We start from the raw sequence: 20,306 nt of genomic DNA on the forward strand, positions 1-20,306 counted from the left end.
ATCTTGGTAAGGTGGCGGCAGGCCAGGTAAAGGAGGAAGACTAGAAACAACTTTATGCAGAACAGGTTGGAGGCAAAAATTTTGACAGGATTTGTCCAAACCGAATTATTTCTCCAGTTCTCCAATCCAGTTGCGGGAAATGGTATTGCAGCCAAGGAAGACCAAGAAGAATCTCAGAAGTACAGTGTGGTAGAACATAGAATTCAATCATTTCTTTATGCGATACTCCCACTTGCATGACGAGAGATTCAGTACGAAAGTGAACCTAAAAATCCAGATTTTGTTCATTAACAGAGGAGATGAACAAGGGCTTTGCAAGCCGAGTAAGGCGAAGATGATACTTGTGGACTAAAGCCGCATCAATAAAGTCACCTGCTGATCCGAAATCCAAAAATGCTGTAGCGCCGAAGGAAGACTTGGTTGAAGCGAAGACTTGGACAGGAATAGTTAAGCGTGGTGAGGTAGTATTCACACCCAGGGATGCCTCTCCCATGTACCCTAGGTGCGGGTGAACTGTACAGTCCTTGAGAAAGTGCTCCAGGCTAGCACAGTACAAACACTATTTCTCATTGCGTCGTCGTGACCTCTCCTGTTGCGTAAGACGAGAATGATCTCCTTGTATAACCTCTTCGGCAAGAGGCGCTAGAGACAGAAGAGGTGGATGTTGGAACATGGGTGTAAGGCAGGCAGATTCCCTCTCAAAGCGCAATTCCTCCTGTCTTTCGGTAAAACGCACATCAATGCGTGTGGCCAAGTGGATAAGTTCAGTCAAAGAAGATGGAGGATCACTTTCTGCAAGGACATCTTTAATCCTGCTTGACAGTCCTTTTTTTTGAATGTGGCACACAAGGCCTCATCATTCCAGGCAAGTTCAGAGGCTAAATGCAGAATTGAACTGCGTAGTCACCAACGGTAGAATTCCCTTGACAGAGGTTCAGTCCCTTGACAAGAGGCATGTGCGGGTTCCTCAAAGACACTGCGAAATTCTGCCAAGAATGCCAACAAATTGGAGGATACTGGATCACCACGGTCCCAAAGGGGTGTAGCCCAAGCCAGGGCTTTTCCGGAAAGTAGACTGTAACAAAGGCCACCTTACAACGTTCTGTCAGAAACAGTTTAGACATGAGCTCCAAATGCATGGAGCATTGTGTAACAAAGCCAGAAGACAAACAGAAGACACTGCAGGAGCTGGAGATGGGAGTGGGCCAGACTGTGGTACCTGCTGCTGTTGCAAGGCCAAAAGCTGTTGCATCATGGCTGAAAGTTGAGAAAATTGCTGCGCCTGTTGGGCCAACTGCTGCGACTGACGTATCACAATGGAGGAAAGATCCACAACTTCAGGCAGGGGTACCTCAGCGGGATCCATGGCCGGATCTTACTGTAACACTCACGTTTCTGAAGACAGGACTCCAGTGGATGTGGATCCGCTGAACCTGTGTGGCAGATGACTCAGACCGTACCAAGGAACAGAGTCTAAGGTTCTGCTGGTTTTCACCAGAGCCCGCCGCAAAGTGGGATGGGCTTGCAGCTGCAAGTGATACCCAGGTCGCTACCCCTGGCACGGCTCGACCACACAGGCGGCTGAAGAGATGCGAGGCACAGGAGGGATGAGGCAACTCGTAGTCTGGATAGCAGTAGGTCAGGGCAGGCGGCACAGTAGCGTAGTCAGGACGTAGCAGGATTTCGGTAGGCAGGCGGCAGAGGAGCAAGGTCAAGTCACAAAAGCAGGAGATCTGGTACACGGCAAGGCAATACAATGGAACGCTTTCTCTAGGGCATAAAGCAACAAAGATCCGGCAAAGAACTGAGGAGAGTGGAGGAATTTATAAACAAGCACAGGTGGATTACACTAATGAGCGTACTGGCCCTTTAAATCTTAAAGCTCCGGTGTGCACACGCCCTAAGGGACGGGGACACGCGTGTCGGAGCAGAGAGGCAGAGGCAGTGGAAACACCCTAAGAGTGAAGGACTAGGGCTCGCATGCGGGCATGTCCCGCAATGCGAGTCCCAGCCCTGTCAGCAGCAGAAGGTAAGGGGACCATGCTCTCACGGCCAGCGTGTGTGGCTGGAGCGCATAGCGTAACGGGATTTAGGGATTTGGGTGGAATAGGGGCAGGAAATCGGTGTGGCCAGGGGTGAAGTCATGCAAGGGGCCCTTGCTTTATTTGGTCTGGGAGCCCTTAGTGTTGTCAGTTCATCCCTGCTACCAGTCCTCTCTACCTATTGTGTTACAAGTGTTGTGCCTCAACTGTATCAGATCTACATCACCAAGTAAAAACAAGTTGGTAATTATAAATCCTGGTTTTTAAGGTGTTCGTTTCCCAGGACCCTGATATGGAAAACAACTTCCTTAAAGTAGTGGTTAGTGGGAACTGTCATCTTACTACAGGGTTGCTTCACTTTAGGGCAGCTACAACCCTCATCATCCATTATTCACTGTATCACAGCCCTACTTCTGGCTTTACTACCCTGACATCCTGCCAGCTAAGTATCCATACTATTTCTCATTCCCGCCATGCCACATAATGTTAGATAAATCTCACCCAATGTCTTTGTCTGTGTGGACACAGCTTTTAAAGCAGTGGTCTTTAAACAGTGGACTTTAAACTACAACTCCTCGCATGCTCGGACAGCCAAAGGTTACTGAAAGTAAGTACAGTGCCTTGTAACTATTAGGCCTGAATTGTGTAAATTCTAGAATAGCAAAGCCTGTTGGTTCTCCATTAGTAAATTGATATCACAAGGCAAGCAATCCACATATACAGTCATGGACGTAAATGTTGGCACCCCTTCTACTCCACGGGAGGTTTCTGTCCTTCTTGAGCTCGCCACAGAGAAAAGGATTGCAGTAACACGTTTTGCTATACACATGTTTATTCCCTTTGTGTGTATTCCCTGCTCCATAGGAGGTTTCTGTCCTCCTGAGCTTGCCTCAGAAAAAAGGATTGCAGTAACACATGTCTAGCTATACACATGTTTATTACCTTTGTATGTATTGGAACTATACCAAAAAAGGGAGGATAAAAAACTAATTGGACAGAATGTCACACCAAACTCCAAAAATGGGCTGGACAAAATTATTGGCACCTTTAACTTAATATTTGGTTGCACACCCTTTGGAAAAAATAACTGAAATCAGTGGCTTCCTATAACCATCAATAAGCTTCTTACACCTCTCAGCCGGAATGTTGGACCACTCTTCCTTTGCAAACTGCTCCAGGTCTCTCTGATTGGAAGGGTGCCTTTTCCCAACAGCAATTTTAAGATCTCTCCACAGGTGTTCAATGGGATTTAGATGCTGGCCACTTCAGGACCCTCCAGCAATTTGTTGCCATCCATTTCTGGGTGCTTTTTTATGTATGTTTCGGGTCATTATCCTGCTGGAAGACCCAAGTTCTCGGACACAAACCCAGCTTTCTGACACTGGGCTGTACAGTGCGACCATAAATCTGTCAAGGCACCCAGTGCCAAAGGCAGCAATATAACCCCAAAAACATAATTGAACCTCCACGATATCTCACTGTAGGTACTGTGTTCTTTTCTTTGTAGGCCTCATTCCGTTTTCGGTAAACAGTAGAATAATGTGCTTTACCAAAAAGCTCTCTCTTGGTCTCATCGGTCCACAAGACATTTTCCCAGAAGGATTTTGGCTTACTCAAGTTTTTGGCAAAATGTAGTCTTGCTTTTTTATGTCTCTGTGTCAGGATTGGGGTTCTCCTGGGTCTCCTGCCACAGCTGTCACGCCCCCTCCGATAGGCTTGCATTGAGGGGTGGAGCAACCTGGAGTGAACATGCTCCGGGGACTGATTTTAACTGGGGTGCTGCGTGCAAGATCACGGGGGTCCCCAGCGGCGGGACTCCCGTGATCAGGCATCTTATCCCCTATCCTTAGATGTCTAAGTGCCGGAGTACCCCTTTAATGTGTGACACTGACGACAACTGAAGGACGCTCCATGCAATTGATTGCAGCCCCCTGAGGAAGGCGACGAAACAGCAGCTGTTGGGGTAGTGGAGTGAAGTGGTGAGGATGTTTATGGCACTTTATATGCATATGCACTTTAATGTTATACAGTACTGTAGCAGGTTATGGTACCTCACTGAGATTCTCAGGAGTGAGCTCAGAAATTTTGGGGACATTAACAGACTAACAATTTATTGTATTGCATATGATATACTTCTTGTACTCCCTTGGGATATATTGTTGATATTGATATAGAGTGCATAGTGTCACAACAGTATTGAACCTCACACTGCAATTTGTTTATATTGGTAGATCCTGTCTGCAGAGCTTAATGTTATATTTTAATTATGCTAAATAAAATTGGATTTTAATTTATTTATGTGTAAGCTCTACAAATATTTTGGTGTAAAATGTATGTAAGTAGAGTACTTAGTGCTCAGAGTTAGGCCAGAGGGACATAGTTGATTTAAACATGAGATTGATACATGATAAGGATATATGTCCTGGAGGACCTTTTTGTGTATTTATGTATAGTAATTGTATTAATTTATTGTGTGTTTCTTCCAAGCTGTGCTGTGTTGCAGTACATCGTATGTAAGTTTATGGTACTTGATTGCTAAGGGTGCGTTCCCAGCTGGCATATACGCAGCCTATTTCACGCTGTGCAAACTTTGAGGCAGCAGCGAGAAATACGCTGCGTATTCATTGCTCACTTTCTTAGGGCGCGTTCCCACCTGGCATATACGCAGCGTATTTCACGATGCGCAAAATTTGCGGCAACAGCGGGAAATACGTTGCGTATTCCTTGCTCACGATACACACAGGGCTTTCCGGCAACAGCCCTATGCATGTAGTGAGTTTTGGAGGTGGGTCCGTGTACCGGCGTTACTGTGATGCGCGGCTCCGCCCCCAAAACTCACTGCGCACATAGGGCTGCTGCCGGAAAGCCCTGTGTGTATAGTGGGCAAGGAATACGCAGCATATTTCCCGCTGCTGCCGCAAATTAGGGTAAGGGTGGACCTGATTCAGATACATTATGTAAAGGTAGATTTTACTTTTGCTAGACCGTGGCAAATACAAAATACTCACTTAAATTTGAACTTGTTTCTATTTATCTCAGTACTGCCAGCTCCCCATGTACTGTCCAGTAGATGCCATCTCCCTTCCAGGTAAACCATGTTCCATGCATGATTGGAGCTATTAGGTATTTTCTGTCCCACTTGGTATCCTGCCCCTTTTCCATAGCCATTGACTGTTTTGCATGTTACACCTGCACGGCTACACAAAAAAACATTACTTGAATTATTACAAAACTTTTAGTTGTTTTTATCATACCTATAAGATGCAAACAATATGTCACCAGGGTCAAAACTGCTTGTGATTTACAGAAGATGCCACCATGTTCGGCTTCTTTCACACTGCCGTTAGGACACGGCAGTGTGACGGCCGTCGGGGGATCGGGGGAGTATAGCGGGAGAAAAAATATTTTTCTTTCACTACTCCCGCTACAAAATAACGGTGCCCGATGGACCCCATTATAGTAAATGAGAACCATCGGGACCCGTTATTGCCTGTTGTGCCCCGGCCCAATAACAGCCGTTACAGGCTGGAAAAAAAAAAAAGAGCCTAATGGCCGTTTAAGGACAAGGCACAACAGCAGTGTGAAAGTAGCCTTAAAGGAGTACTCTGGTGCAGACTACTCCTGCTCCGTTCTGCCCGGGCTGCAAAATAAATGAAAATAAACCATCTTTCACCTGCCTGGGTTCCCGTGGAGCGCCACTACAGCTGATCGGTCCTCCGGTCCATCTTCTTCATACTTCCGGGTGTAACAAAGTGTCACATGGCGCTCAGCCTATTATGGGCCGAGGCAGAACATCACGGCGGCCGGCGATAGGCTGAGCGCCATGTGACGCTTCGTTACACCCGGAAGTATGAAGAAGATGGACCGGAGGACCGATCAGCTGTAGTGGCGCTCCGCGGGAACCCAAGGAGGTGAGAGATGGTTTATTTTCATTTATTTTGCAGCCTGGGCAGGACGGAGCAGGAATACTCTGCACCAGAGTACTCCTTTAAAGCAAGGGTCTCAAACTGGTGGCCCTTCAACTCCCAGCATGCCTGGACATGCCCAGACAGCCATTTGCTGCAGCTAACGGCTGTCAGGAATGCTGGGAGTTGAAGTTTTGCAACATCCGGAGGGCCACCAGTTTGAGACCCCTGCCTTAAAGGAATACTCCCAACCAGGAAACTTCCAGTTGTTGCAAAACTTCAACTACCAGAATGCCTGGACAGTTTTGCCACAGCTGGAGGGTCCCTCTTTGGGAAACACTGGGCTAGTCTATATGGAGGCCTTTTTATGAGTAAGTTACTTATTACTTGTCTGGCTATAACAACTAAATGCTTATTCTGGGCAGTGGCATTATTTTTTAAATATGATCCCCATTCTGGTCCACTGCGTAGAGAAGAAGCCAGTCTTCCTTATACATTCCTATGAGATTCACTTTGAGTTAGTGACTTCTAGTTCACACAGTAGACACTGTGACTGTGGCATTTGAACATTCAGAGTGTGGGTTACGTGGGCTAACATAAAGACTGTAAAAGAGAACTTAAAGGGGTATTCCAGGAAAAAACTTTTTTTCTTATATCAACTGGCTCCAGAAAGTTAAACAGATGTGTAAATTACTTCTATTAAAAAATCTTAATCCTTTCAATAATTATCAGCTGCTGAAGTTGAGTTGTTCTTTTCTGTCTGGCAACAGTGCTGTCTGCTGACATCTCTGCTTGTCTCGGGAACTGCACAGAGTAGAAGAGGTTTACTATGGGGATTTGCTTCTAAACTGGGTGGTTCCCGAGACACGTGTCATCAGAGAGCACTTAGATAGAAAAGAACAACTCAACTTCAGCAGGTCATGAGTACTGAAAGGATTAAGATTTTTTAATAGAAGTAATTTACAAATCGGTTTAACATTCTGGAGCCAGTTGATATATTATTTATCCTGGATAACCCCTTTAAACCCTTAAGGACTAAGCCCTTTTTCACCTTAAGGACGCAGCCCTTTTTTGCAATTCTGATCACTGTCACTTTATGCATTAATAACTCTGGGATGCTTTTACCGATTATTCTGATTCCGAGATTGTTTTTTCGTGGCATATTCTACGTTAACACAGTGGTAAATTTTCATCGTTACTTGTATCCTTTCTTGGTGAAAAATCCCCAAATTTTATGAAAATTTTGTAAATGTTGCATTTTTCTAACTTTGAAACTCTGCTTGTAAGGAAAATGAATATTCCAAATAAATTATATATTGATTCACAAATAAAATATGTCTAATTTATGTTTGCATCATAAAGTTGAATTTTTTTTTACTTTTGGAAGACATCAGAGGGCTTCAAAGTTCAGCAGCAATTTTCCAATTTTTCACAACATTTTCAAAATCAGAATTATTCAGGGACCAGTTCAGTTTTGAAGTGGATTTGAGGGTTCTTCATATTAGAAATACCCCATAAATGACCCCATTATAACAACTGCACCCCCCAAAGTATCCAAAATGACATTCACTAAGTGTGTTAACCCTTTAGGTGTTTCACAGGAATAGCAGCAAAATGAAGGAGAAAATTCAAAATCTTCATTTTTTATACTCGCATGATCTTGTAGACCCAGTTTTTGAAATTTTACAAGGGGTAAAAGGAGAAAAAGCCCCCCAAAATTTGTAACCCAATTTCTCTCGAATAAGGAAATACCTCATATGTGGATGTCAAGTGTTCGGCGGGCGCAGTAGAGGGCTCAGAAGGGAAGGAGCGACAATGGGATTTTGGAGAGTACGTTTTTCTGAAATGGTTTTTGGGGGGCATGCCACATTTAGGAAGCCCATATGGTGCCAGAACAGCAAAAAAACTCCAACATGGCATACTATTTTGGAAACTACACCCTCAAGGAACGTAACAAGGGGCTCAGTGAGCCTTAACACCCCACAGGTGTTTGACGACTTATCGTTAAAGTCGGATGTGTAAATTAATTTTTTTTTCACTAAAATGCTGGTTTTCCCCAAAATTTTACATTTTTTGCAAAGGGTTATAGGAGAAAATGTCACCCAAAATTTGTAACCCCATCTCTTCTGAGTATGGAAATACCCCATGTGTGGACGTCAAGTGCTCTGCTGGCGCACTACAATGCTCAGAAGAGAAGAAGTCACATTTGGCTTTTGGAAAGCAAATTTAGCTGAAATGGTTTTTGGGGGGCATGTTGCATTTAGGAAGCCCCTATGGTGCCAGAACAGCAAAAAAAAAAAAAAAAAAAAAACACATGGCATACTATTTTGGAAACTACACCCCTCAAGGAACATAACAAGGGGTACAATGAGCCTTAACACCCCACAGGTGTTTGACAAATTTCCGCTAAAGTTGGACAGGAAAATGAAAATTTAGATTTTTTTCACTAAAATGCTGATGTTACCCCAAATTTTTCATTTTCACAAGAGGTAATTGGAGAAAAAGCCTCCAAAAATGTGTAACACCATTTCTTCTGAGTATGGAAATATGTGGATGCTCTGTGGGCAAACTACAATGCTCAGAAGAGAAGGAGCGCCATTGTGCATTTGGTGAGAGAATTTGGTTGGAATAAAAGTCGGGGGCCATGTGCGTTTACAAAGCCCCCGTGGTGCCAGAACAGTGGACCCCCCCCCACATGTGAACCCATTTTGGAAACTACACCCCTCACAGAATTTAATAAGGGGTGCAGTGAACATTTAGACCCCACTGGCGCTTGACTTGTTTGACTTATTGTTTTGCGTTTATGGCAGAACCGCTGTAAAATCAGCCACCACTGTGCAAATCACCAATTTAGACCTCAAATGTACATAGTGCGCTCTCACTCCTGAGCCTTGTTGTGCGCCCGCAGAGCACTTTACGCCCTCATATGGGGTATTTCCGCATTCAGGAGAAATTGCGTTACCAATTTTGGGGGTCTTTTTTTTCCTTTTACCGCTTGTGAAAATTAAAAGTATGGGGCAATACCAGCATGTTAGTGTAAACATTTTTTTTTTTTTTTACACTAACATGCTGGTGTAGACCCCAACTTTACCTTTTCATAAGGGGTAAAAGGAGAAAAAGCCCCCCAAAATTTGTAACACAATTTCTCCCTAGTACGGAGATACCTAAACTGTTTCCTTGAAATACGATAGGGCTCCGAAGTGAGAGAGCGCCATGCGCATTTGAGGCCAAAATTGGGGATTTGAATCCCCACAAAAATACCCCACGGCAGTGTTTCCCAAACAGGGTGTCTCCAGCTGTTGCAAAACTCCCAGCATGCCTGGATAGTCAGTGGCTGTCCGGCAATACTGGGAGTTGTTGTTTTTCAACAGCTGGAGGCTCTATTTTGGAAACAGTGCCGTACAAGGCGTTTTTTTAATTTTATTTGGGGGGGGGGGACTGTGTAGGGGTATGTGTATATGTAGTGTTTTACTTTTTATTTTGTGTAGGTGTAGTGTAGTGTTTTTAGGGTAAATTCATACGGTTGGGTTTACAGTGAGTTTGAGCTGGGAGTTTGAGCCGTGGCGGAAAATTTGCTGCATCTCAAACTTGCAGCAGAAAACTTGCTGTAAACCCACCCGTGTGAATGTACCCTGTACGTTTACATGGGGGGGGGGGCAAACCTCCAGCTGTTGCAAAACTACAACTCCCAGCATGCACTGACAGACCATACATGCTGGGAGTTGTAGTTATGCAACAGCTGGAGGCACATTGGTTGTGAAACACTGAGCGTTTGTTACTTAATTCAGTGTTTCGCAACCAGTGTGCCTCCAGCTGTTGCAAAACTACAACTCCCAGCATGTACAGTCTCTCAGTGCATGCTGGGAGTTGTATTTTTGCAACAACTGGAGGCACACTGGTTGCGAAACACTGAATTAAGTAACAAATGCTCAGTGTTTCGCAACCAATGTGCCTCCAGCTGTTGCAAAACTACAACTCCCAGCATGTACAGTCTCTCAGTGCATGCTGGGAGTTGTATTTTTGCAACAACTGGAGGCACACTGGCTGTGAAACACTGAGTTAGGTAACAAACTCGGTTTCACAACCAATGTGTCTTCAGCTGTTGCAAAACTGCAACAATCAGCATGCATTGACAGTCGAAGGGCATGTTGAGAGTTGTAGTTTTGCAACAGCTGGAGGCACACTGCTAAAACTTCCAGCATGCCCTTTGGTAGTCTATGCATGCTGGGAGTTGTAGCTATGCAACAGCTGAATGCATACTTTTTCATAGAAAAAATGTGCCTCCAGCTGTTGCAAAACTACAACCCCCAGCATGCACAGACTACCAAAGGGCATACTGGGAGTTGTAGTTGGAACTCAAGCTGTTGCAAAACTACAACCCCCAGCATGCCCTTTGGCTGTGCATGCAGCGAGTTGTTGCTAAGCAACAGCAGGATGTGAACCGGACTCACCTCCTGTTGTATCCTGCCGCCCGGGACCGCCACGGGACCGATCCTGCTGCTCCTGTTCCCGCCTCCGATCCTGAGGGGACTCTCGCCGGACCAGGGCAAGGTAGGAGACCCCCGCCGGCGCCGATCTCCGCTCCGATCGCCGTCCCGATCACCGCCCAGCAGGTCTGTGATTGATCGGTCGTTCTGACTGATCAATCACGTGATCGTGATGCCACCTCACTCCTGCTGGGTATGGGTGAATGTGGCTGTTTACACACTGGGTGAATATGTTCTGAATTCTCACTGCATTTTTTGTAATGAATAAAAATTGAGATAAAAATTAACTTTAAAATTCAATTCCCGGTCATATGTCTTTCTTTGCTATGAGTACTGTCTCGGACAGCCCCATTCACCCTTTTTTTCCGGGTCTGGTCCGGAATAGTGCAAATCGCCGGTCTGAATTGACTGACGATTTGCCGTGATCACCGACATGGGGGGGTCCCGGGACCCCCCTGGGCGATATGCCGGGATGGCTGCTGATTGATATCAGCAGTCATCCCATGTCCGGAGACGCGGTGATCCAGGAAAGCTGCGCGGTAAATGTACGGCGCTGTGCGCTAAGAACTTCTTAGCAGCGCTTGTCCTTAAGGGGTTAAATGGGTACTCCATGGCGTTTTTTCATCGAAAAAATGCTGCGGCCAGATCTTAGCTGTAATTCAATAAGAAATTGCTAAATTCTTTTTCCACTTTCCGTCTTTCAGTTTGGCGTTTTTTAAATCCTTTTGCCATTTTTTCACTCTTTTTCAGCTCCTTGGCGGTCTTTCAAAGTCGCAGCATTTTGAGCCTATGGCCTTTTTTTCCCTGAAATCGTGGCATTTTTCTCCATTAGAAGTCTATGGGAGTAAAAAAAAACGCCAAGCAAAACGCCATGTGGGTTTTAACTTTAGTGTTTTTGCAGGTGGTTTTTACTCTTTTTTGGACTTTCTTTTATATATTTTTGACATTTTTATATAATTTTATAGGGTACCATTACAAAAAATTAATAAAAAAGCTACAGTAGTCATGCAAAAATTGTATTTAACGAAATTTATCTTTATTATAACAACATTTTTGTCACGATGCCGGCTGGCAGGTAGTGGATCCTCTGTGCCAGAGAGGGATGGCGAGGACCGCGCTAGTGGACCGGTTCTAAGCCACTACAGGTTTTCACCAGAGCCCGCCGCAAAGCGGGATGGTCTTGCTGCGGCGGTAGTGACCAGGTCGTATCCACTAGCAACGGCTCACCTCTCTGGCTGCTGAAGATAGGCGAGGTACAAGGGAGTAGGCAGAAGCAAAGTCGGACGAAGCAGAAGGTCGGGGGCAGGCGGCAAGGATCGTAGTCAGGGGCAACGGCAGGAGGTCAGGAACACGGACTAGGAACAGACAAGGGAACGCTTTCACTAGGCACAAGTGCAACAAGATCCGGCAAGGGAGTGCAAGGGAGGAGACTAGATATAGCCAGGGAACAGGTGGGAGCCAATTAAGCTAATTGGGAAGATTGGGCCAGGCACCATCATTGGTGCACTGGCCCTTTAAATCGCAGAGACCCGGCGCGCGCGCGCCCTAGGGAGCGGGGCCGCGCGCGCCGGGACAGGACCGAGGGAGAGCGAGTCAGGTACGGGGACCGGGGTGCGCATCGCGAGGGGGCGCTACCCGCATCGCGAATCGCATCCCGGCTGAAGGCGGGACCGCAGCGCACCCGGTCAGTGAATCTGACCGGGGCGCTGCATCAACGAAGATGAGGCGAGCGCTCGGCGTAACAGTACCCCCCCCCTTGGGTCTCCCCCTCTTCTTGGGGCCAAAGAACCTGAGGAAAAAAAACTCAATTTTTCCGTGATGAGGTCCGATGCACATTAGGAGGGGTTCTGTGTGGAAACGTACGAGACAGTCCAATCTTTTATTGTAAAAACAATAGATGTAGAGGGGTCTGGCGAAACTGGTCACAGGAACGTAGAACCTGTTGATGAGAGAGGCCAAAAAAAATTTTCCTGCAGATCCGGAATCCAAGAAGAGCATAGTAGAGAAGGAGAAGGTAGAGGCAGATATCCGCACAGGCACAGTAAGGGGTGGAGAGGCAGAGTTGACATCAAGAACTGTGTCACCTTTGTGCGGAGTCAGCGTACGTCTTTCCAGGCGGGGAGGACGGATAGGACAATCCTTCAGGAAGTGTTCGGTACCGGCATAGTACAGGCAAAGATTCTCCATGCGGCGTCGTGTCCTCTCTTGAGGTGTCAAGCGAGACCGGTCAACTTGCATAGCCTCCGCGGCGGGAAGCACAGGAACAGATTGCAGAGGACCAGAGGAGAGAGGAGCCGGAGAGAAAAAACGCTTCGTGCGAACAAAGTCCATATCCAGGCGGAGCTCCAGACGCCATCCGGAAGAACGCATGTCAATGCGAGTGGCTAGATGAATGAGTTCATGTAGGTCAGCAGGAGTCTCTCGTGCGGCCAGAACATCTTTAATGTTGCTGGATAGGCCTTTTTTAAAGGTCGCGCAGAGAACCTCACTATTCCAGGACAACTCGTAAGCAAGAGCACGGAACTGAATGGCGTACTCGCCAACGGAAGAAACACCCTGGGCCAGGTTCAGCAGGGCAATCTCGGCTGAAGAAGCTCGGGCAGGTTCCTCAAAGACACTTCGAATTTCCGAGAAGAAGGAGTGTACAGAGGCAGTGACGGGGTCATTGCGGTCCCAGAGCGGTGCGGCCCATGACAGGGCTTTTCCAGACAGAAGGCAGAACACGAAAGCCACCTTAGACCTTTCAGTAGGAAACTGGTCCGACATCATCTCCAAGTGCTGGGAACATTGCGAAAGAAAGCCACGGCAATACTTAGAGTCCCCATCAAATTTGTCCGGCAAGGACAGGCAGAGGCTAGGAGTGGCCACTCGCTGCGGAGGAGGTGCAGGAGCTGGCGGAGGAGAAGATTGCTGATGAAGTTGCGACTGAAGTTGGTGCGAAATGGTGGACATTTCCGACAGCTGACGGGTTAGAAGGGCGATCTGTCGGGCTTGCTGGGCGGCCACCGTGGTGAGGTCAGCGACAACTGGCAGAGGAACTTCAGCGGGATCCATGGCCGGATCTACTGTCACGATGCCGGCTGGCAGGTAGTGGATCCTCTGTGCCAGAGAGGGATGGCGAGGACCGCGCTAGTGGACCGGTTCTAAGCCACTACAGGTTTTCACCAGAGCCCGCCGCAAAGCGGGATGGTCTTGCTGCGGCGGTAGTGACCAGGTCGTATCCACTAGCAACGGCTCACCTCTCTGGCTGCTGAAGATAGGCGAGGTACAAGGGAGTAGGCAGAAGCAAAGTCGGACGAAGCAGAAGGTCGGGGGCAGGCGGCAAGGATCGTAGTCAGGGGCAACGGCAGGAGGTCAGGAACACGGACTAGGAACAGACAAGGGAACGCTTTCACTAGGCACAAGTGCAACAAGATCCGGCAAGGGAGTGCAAGGGAGGAGACTAGATATAGCCAGGGAACAGGTGGGAGCCAATTAAGCTAATTGGGAAGATTGGGCCAGGCACCATCATTGGTGCACTGGCCCTTTAAATCGCAGAGACCCGGCGCGCGCGCGCCCTAGGGAGCGGGGCCGCGCGCGCCGGGACAGGACCGAGGGAGAGCGAGTCAGGTACGGGGACCGGGGTGCGCATCGCGAGCGGGCGCTACCCGCATCGCGAATCGCATCCCGGCTGAAGGCGGGACCGCAGCGCACCCGGTCAGTGAATCTGACCGGGGCGCTGCAACAACGAAGATGAGGCGAGCGCTCCGGGGAGGAACGGGGACCCGGAGCGCTCGGCGTAACAATTTTTATAAATTTTTAAACAGGGATAAATGTATGTCTGCGGGCAGGGCACTAAAAATGTAGCCGACAATAATAAAAATGTAGTGTGTGTGTGTGTGTGTTTTTTTCACTTTTTTTTCTTTATTTTTTACATTTTTTAGATAGTACACACTGTTCCGTGATGGGAGTAGTAGTACCTGTACTATTTGACAGATCTCCCCAGGTCCGTTGCGATCCTTCTGTATCATTTATAGATGCGGGCAGCCACTCTTCTATGGTCCCATGCACTGCCGTATATATACACCTATTCATATTTCCTGCAGAGAGCTGTGATTGGCCAGATGGTTCCAGCCAATCACAACTCTCTGTGGGAAATATGAATAGGTGTATATATAGGTCAGTGCAGGGGACCATAGAAGAGCGGCCGGCCGCTGCAGGTACTACTGCTCCCAACATGGCGCACACTCTGCTCCATGCTCCATGGAGCTGTTGTACCTGCATTAATAGACAAATTGCAACAGGTGTCAGAAGTTACTCTCACTGCAATCTATCTATTAATGCAGGTACTACAGCTCCCAGCATGGAGCAGAGTGTGCTCCATGTTGGGAGTAGTAGTACCCACAGTTAAGGACAAATCACAGCGGGTGTCACTCCTAATAACACCCGATACGATCGTCCTATCTATTGCAGAGATGAGGAGCGTCTCTGTACAGGGCTCGCATCTCTGCTCTGTATCCGGCCAGCCAGTGATGTGAATAGAAATTTACATCACTCATTCAAATTTCCCAGTGAGATCAGGGATTGGCTGCAACCATTCGGCAAATCCACACTCGGGTTTCAGGAGTGACACCCGGGGCGATATGTCTATTAATACAGGTACTACTACTCCCATCATGGAACAGTCTGCATAAAGTATCTGCATGACCTACTGAGTAACATATAAGCATAATTTTTTTGTGATATGACATGTACACTTTAAACACATAGAATGCACAGACATTTAAAACCACTTAAAACCATTAACACATCAGAGTGGAGGATACTATATTAAACCTACTACACTCATCCCTTTGGAAATGCAAAACAGCAACCAAGGATCCCAAAATTTCCGAGGGTCCCCAAATTATATACATAATAAAAAGTAAATAAATAGATGGATAGATAGGAGATAGATTGCATGATTACAAAATACTAAATCTAATATACTAAATAATACTAAATATAATAAAGTGCAGCATGCAGTCCAAAACAATTGTAGACAATATCCCCTCAAAAAATTGGAAAATACCATGACATCTGGCTGAAGTGTCAGGTACTGTGAAAACAAACATAGATGTAATGAAACTGTGAAACTGCAAAAGGTAGAAAACATAAACCTATTTGCATACAGAGATCTCATCAGATGCCCATGGGGAAACAGACCCCACACATTCCGGCACTCACTAAGGCAGCTTCCTCAGGAGTGATGCTTGTTATGGTATTTTGCTATTTTGTTGGGGGATATTGTTTCCAATTGTTTTATACAGCACAGTGTTTTATACAGTGACCCCCCGACCTACGATGGCCCCGACATACGATCATTTCAACATACGATGGCCTCTCAGAGGCCATCGCATGTTGAAGGCAGCATCAACATACGATGCTTTTGTATGCCGGGGCCATCGCATAAATGGCTATCTGGTAGCGCAGACTGCTTCAGCTGCCGCCGTATAGGCATTTAATGGCGTTTAAGGTGCCCCGTGTGGTCCGGTGATGATCACTCACCTGTCCCCGGTGCTCCGTACCGTCCTCTTCAGGATCCCCTGCATCGCTGTTGCTCTCCTTCATCGTCATCACATCGCCGCACACGCCATCCCGTCATCCAATAGGAGCGGCTTGCACAGCGACGTGATGACGGCGAGGAAGAGCGACGATCCCAGGAAGCAGAGACTGTCCTGAAAGGTGGAGACACCCCGGGACGCAGCGACAGCTATGGAGGGCGACATCCAGGGCTGCGGTGACGGTCGAGAGCGGCGTGGACAAGTGAGTAAAACTTCTTATACTTTTCATTGCACGGATCCCTCACGATGGTTTCAACTAACGATGGTTCATTTGGAACGAATTACCATCGTATGTTGAGGGACCACTGTACTTATAAGATTTAGTATTTTGTAGTCATACACATGTAAAATTTATATTTTTGAACTTTGGAGGATTACTATTTATATCTGAAATTTGGGGACCCTTGGTTGCTATTATGCATTCCCATTCGGATGAGTGTAGGAGGTCTTAGATTGCATCCTCCACTCTAATATGTTTCTGGTTTTAAGTAGCTTTAAATGTGTGTGTATTCCATGTGATTAATAAAGTTTTTCTGACTTTGAATAATTTGGTGGTGTGCAAGAGTGTATCATTGCCAGTTTTCTTATATATATTTTCTGGCAATTCCATCACCCCAACTTCATTTGTTGTAGCAGTGCCCATCTTTTTCCATTTGTTACAACTAGAGCTGGGCGGTGTGACCAAATATGTGTATCACAGTATTTTTTTAACTTTTGGTGGTTCCACGGTATATAACAGTATTTCCCCCCCCCCAATCATGTGACCCGCGAGCGCTGTTCTGCTCGCCCCTCCCCCCAAATTAATTATCAACCCAGCGCTGCGCTGTCCCCATCGGGCTACTACTCACGTCACCCACAAGCGCTGCCCTCCTCGTCCTCCTGTCTGTTGCGGGCCGCCGGCGCTGACACTATATACTGTACGCTGTATTCCTATGCCCAGGCTGCAAAAGATAAACAAAATAAACTTTAACACACCTTCCTACGTCGGCCTCACGCTCTTCCTGGGGATGGGAACGTCGGAGAGCTGTCAGCTTATCACCGGCTGCAGCGATGTTCCGCCTCGGCCAATGATAGGCTGAGCCCACTGTCATGTAAAAAGCCGTCCGGCTTCTTACATGATAGTGGAGTCAACCTATCACCGGCCAAGGCGGAACATCGCTGCAACCAGTGATAGGCTGACGGCTCTCCGACGTTCCTGTCCCAGGAAGCAGGTCCGGACCGATGGGGGAAGGTGAGTTAAAGTTTATTTTGTTTATCTTTTGCAGCCTGGACATAGGGATACAGCGTACAGTATAGAGTGCCAGCGCCAGTGGCCCACAACAAACAGGAGGATGAGGAGGGGAGCGCTTGCGGGTGATATGTGAGTATTTACTCCGATGGGGACAGCGCAGCGCCGGGCTGATAATTAATAGGGGGGTGGGGGTTGGGGCAGAACAGAGCTCACGGGTCACATATGATTAATTCCCCGATGTGGGGACAGCGCAGCGCTGGGTTGATAAGTCATTCATTCCCAAGGGGGAAGGGCCCAACCGGTATTGCGGTATGGGAAAAATTCATATCGTGAAGCACAAAAATTTCGGTATTCGATATGAACCGATATACCGCCCAGTACTAGTTACAACAGAGGATGTGCATTAGGCATACATGACCCTCAACGAACAACATTTACTGTATTATCCTGCCCACTACCTTAAATGGGCACTGTGAGATCCAAAACTTTTTGTTGAAACATGTTGTTACTGGTGAAAATTAACCCCTTAAGGACACCACCAGTTTTTACCTTAAAGGACAACTGTAGTGGTACAGTTTTACATATATCCGTGCCCGGGCCTCAAAAATAAACAAAATGAACTCATACATACCTTCCTACGAGCCCCCGTTGGTCTGGCACAGGCCTCACGGTCCGGCAGTGCTGACGTCATTCCACTTCCTGGGGACGGGGAAGCCGCAGAGCCGTCGGCGTATCACCGGCCGCAGCGATGTCCCGCCCCGGCTGGTGATAGGTTGAGCCGACTGTCATGTAAGAAGCCGGCTAGAGCTCCTTACATGACAGTCGGCTCAGCCTATCACCAGCCGGGGCGGGACATCGCTATGGCCGGGGATACGCCGACGGCTCTGCGGCGTCCCCGTCCCCAGGAAGTGGAATGACGTCAGCACTGCCGGACCGTGAGGCCTGTGTCGGACCAACGGGGGCTCGTAGGAAGGTATGTATGAGTTCATTTTGTTTATTTTTGAGGCCCGGGCACGGGCATATGTAAAATGTTACCACTACAGTTGTCCTTTAATGACCAAGCCAAATTTTTCAAATCTGGCATGTGTCTCTTTAAGTGGTAATACCTCTGACATGCTTTTACTTAGCAATGCGATTATAAGACAGTTTTTTCGTGAAATATTTTATACTTTATATAAGTGGTAAATCTTTGTTGATTCATGCAGTATTTTTTGTGAAAAACTCCGTTCAGAATAAATGCCATTAGCATTTTATTATACAAGTCAATAAGGATGTGGCAGTACCTATTATGTATAGGTTTGGCCGTTCTTTTTACTTTTGACAAAGGAGCATTTATTCAACTTTTTTTTTTGCACTTTATTAATTTATTTTAAGTTTTTTTATTATTTTACATTTCACTTTTTACAGGTTACACTATGCTGCAGTACATCTGTACTGCAGCACAGCATAACAGTCAGTACTACACTGACATAAAGCATATGCGATCCAGACTATGGCTGGACTTCACATGCTGCGGTACTAGGTAAGCAGGAGGCCATCCGGTGATCGCATTGTAGGATTGCCATTGGTGGACAGGGGGAGATCCCTCCCCCTGTCAACTCCATAAATCTATGGAGTTAAAGGGGTTCTCCGGTGCTTAGACATCTTATCCCCTATCCAAAGGATAGGGGATATGATGCCTGATTGAGGGAGTCCCGCCGCTGGGGACCCCCGGGATCCTGCACGCGGCACCCCGTTTGCAATCAGTCCACGGAGCGTGTTCGCTCCGGGTCTGACCACCGGCGACCACACGGCCGTGTGACATCACCCTCCACCCCTCAATGCAAGTCTATGGGAGGGGGCATGATAGCTGTCATGCCCCCTACCATAGGCTTGCATTGAGGGGCGGAGCGTGACATCACACGGGGGTGGAGGCGTCAATTCCCACGCCGCCGGCTGTGTGGTCGCCGGTAGTCAGACCCAGAGCGAACACGCTCCGGGGACTGATTACAAACGGGTTGCCGCGTGCAAGATCCCGGGGGTCCCCAGCGGTAGGACTCCCGCGATCAGGCATCTTATCCCCTATTCTTTGGATAGGGGATAAGATGTTTAAGCACCGGAGAACCCCTTTAATGCTGCCAAGACTGGCGCAATCCTGGTCTCGGCAGCTGCAGCAGGACCCTGCCTATGATTGACAGCCGGGTCCCACCGGCGATCTCCTGCAGTGCATTGCACTTTGAAGGCGATCGCTAGTCCAGTTGCGCTAACTAGCTAGAAACTTGGACATAACCATATGTTCTACGGTGGAAGGGGTTAAAGACCTTTTCTTATATCGTTGTTTAAACATTTTTTGAATATTTAACCCTTAAGGACTGAGCATTTTCCGTTTTTGCACTTTAGTTTTTTTCTCCTTACCTTTTAAAAATCATAACCCTTTCAATTTTACACCTAAAAATCCATATGATGGCTTATTTTTTGAGCCACCAATTCTACTTTGTAATGACATCAGTCATTTTACCCAAAAAACTACGGCGAAACGGGAAAAAAAATCATTGTGCGACAAAATTGAAGAAAAACCGGCATTTTGTAAATTTTGGGGGCTTCCATTTCTTCTCCGTACATTTTTCGGTAAAAATTACACCTTATCTTTATTATGTAGGTCCATACGATTAAAATTATACCCTAGTTATATAGGTTTAATTTTGTCGTACTTCTGGAAAAAATCATAAGTACATACAGGAAAATGTATACGTTAAAAATCATCACCTTCTGACCCCTTTAGCTTTTTTATTTTTCCGTGTACGGGGCAGTATGAAGGTTAATTTTTTTGCGCCGTGATCTTAAGTTTTTAGCGGTACTCTTTTTGTATTGATCGGACTTTTTGATCGCCTTTTATTCATTTTTTCATGATATAAAAAGTGACCAAAAATACGCTATTTTGGACTTTTGGATTATTTTGTGCGTACGTCATTGACCGCTTTAATTAACGCTATATTTTTTATAATTCAGACATTTCCGCACGCGGCGATACCACATATGTTTATTTTTATTTACACAGTTTTTTTTTTTTTATGGGAAAA

At 46.7% G+C, this 20,306-nt stretch overlaps 1 protein-coding gene across 1 annotated transcript in view; it reads right to left on the reverse strand.

Moving 5' to 3' along the window:
- Positions 1-20,306, reverse strand: part of LOC130360578 (kyphoscoliosis peptidase-like) — a 72,670-nt gene that overhangs the window by 33,976 nt on the left and 18,388 nt on the right. The window contains exon 5 of the mRNA XM_056563102.1: positions 5,051-5,239. Within this exon, the coding sequence (XP_056419077.1) occupies positions 5,051-5,239 (189 nt within the window). The remainder of the gene's footprint in view (positions 1-5,050; positions 5,240-20,306) is intronic.

Source organism: Hyla sarda, chromosome 3 (genome assembly GCF_029499605.1).
Source record: "Hyla sarda isolate aHylSar1 chromosome 3, aHylSar1.hap1, whole genome shotgun sequence".
NCBI classification, from domain to species: Eukaryota; Metazoa; Chordata; class Amphibia; order Anura; family Hylidae; genus Hyla; species Hyla sarda.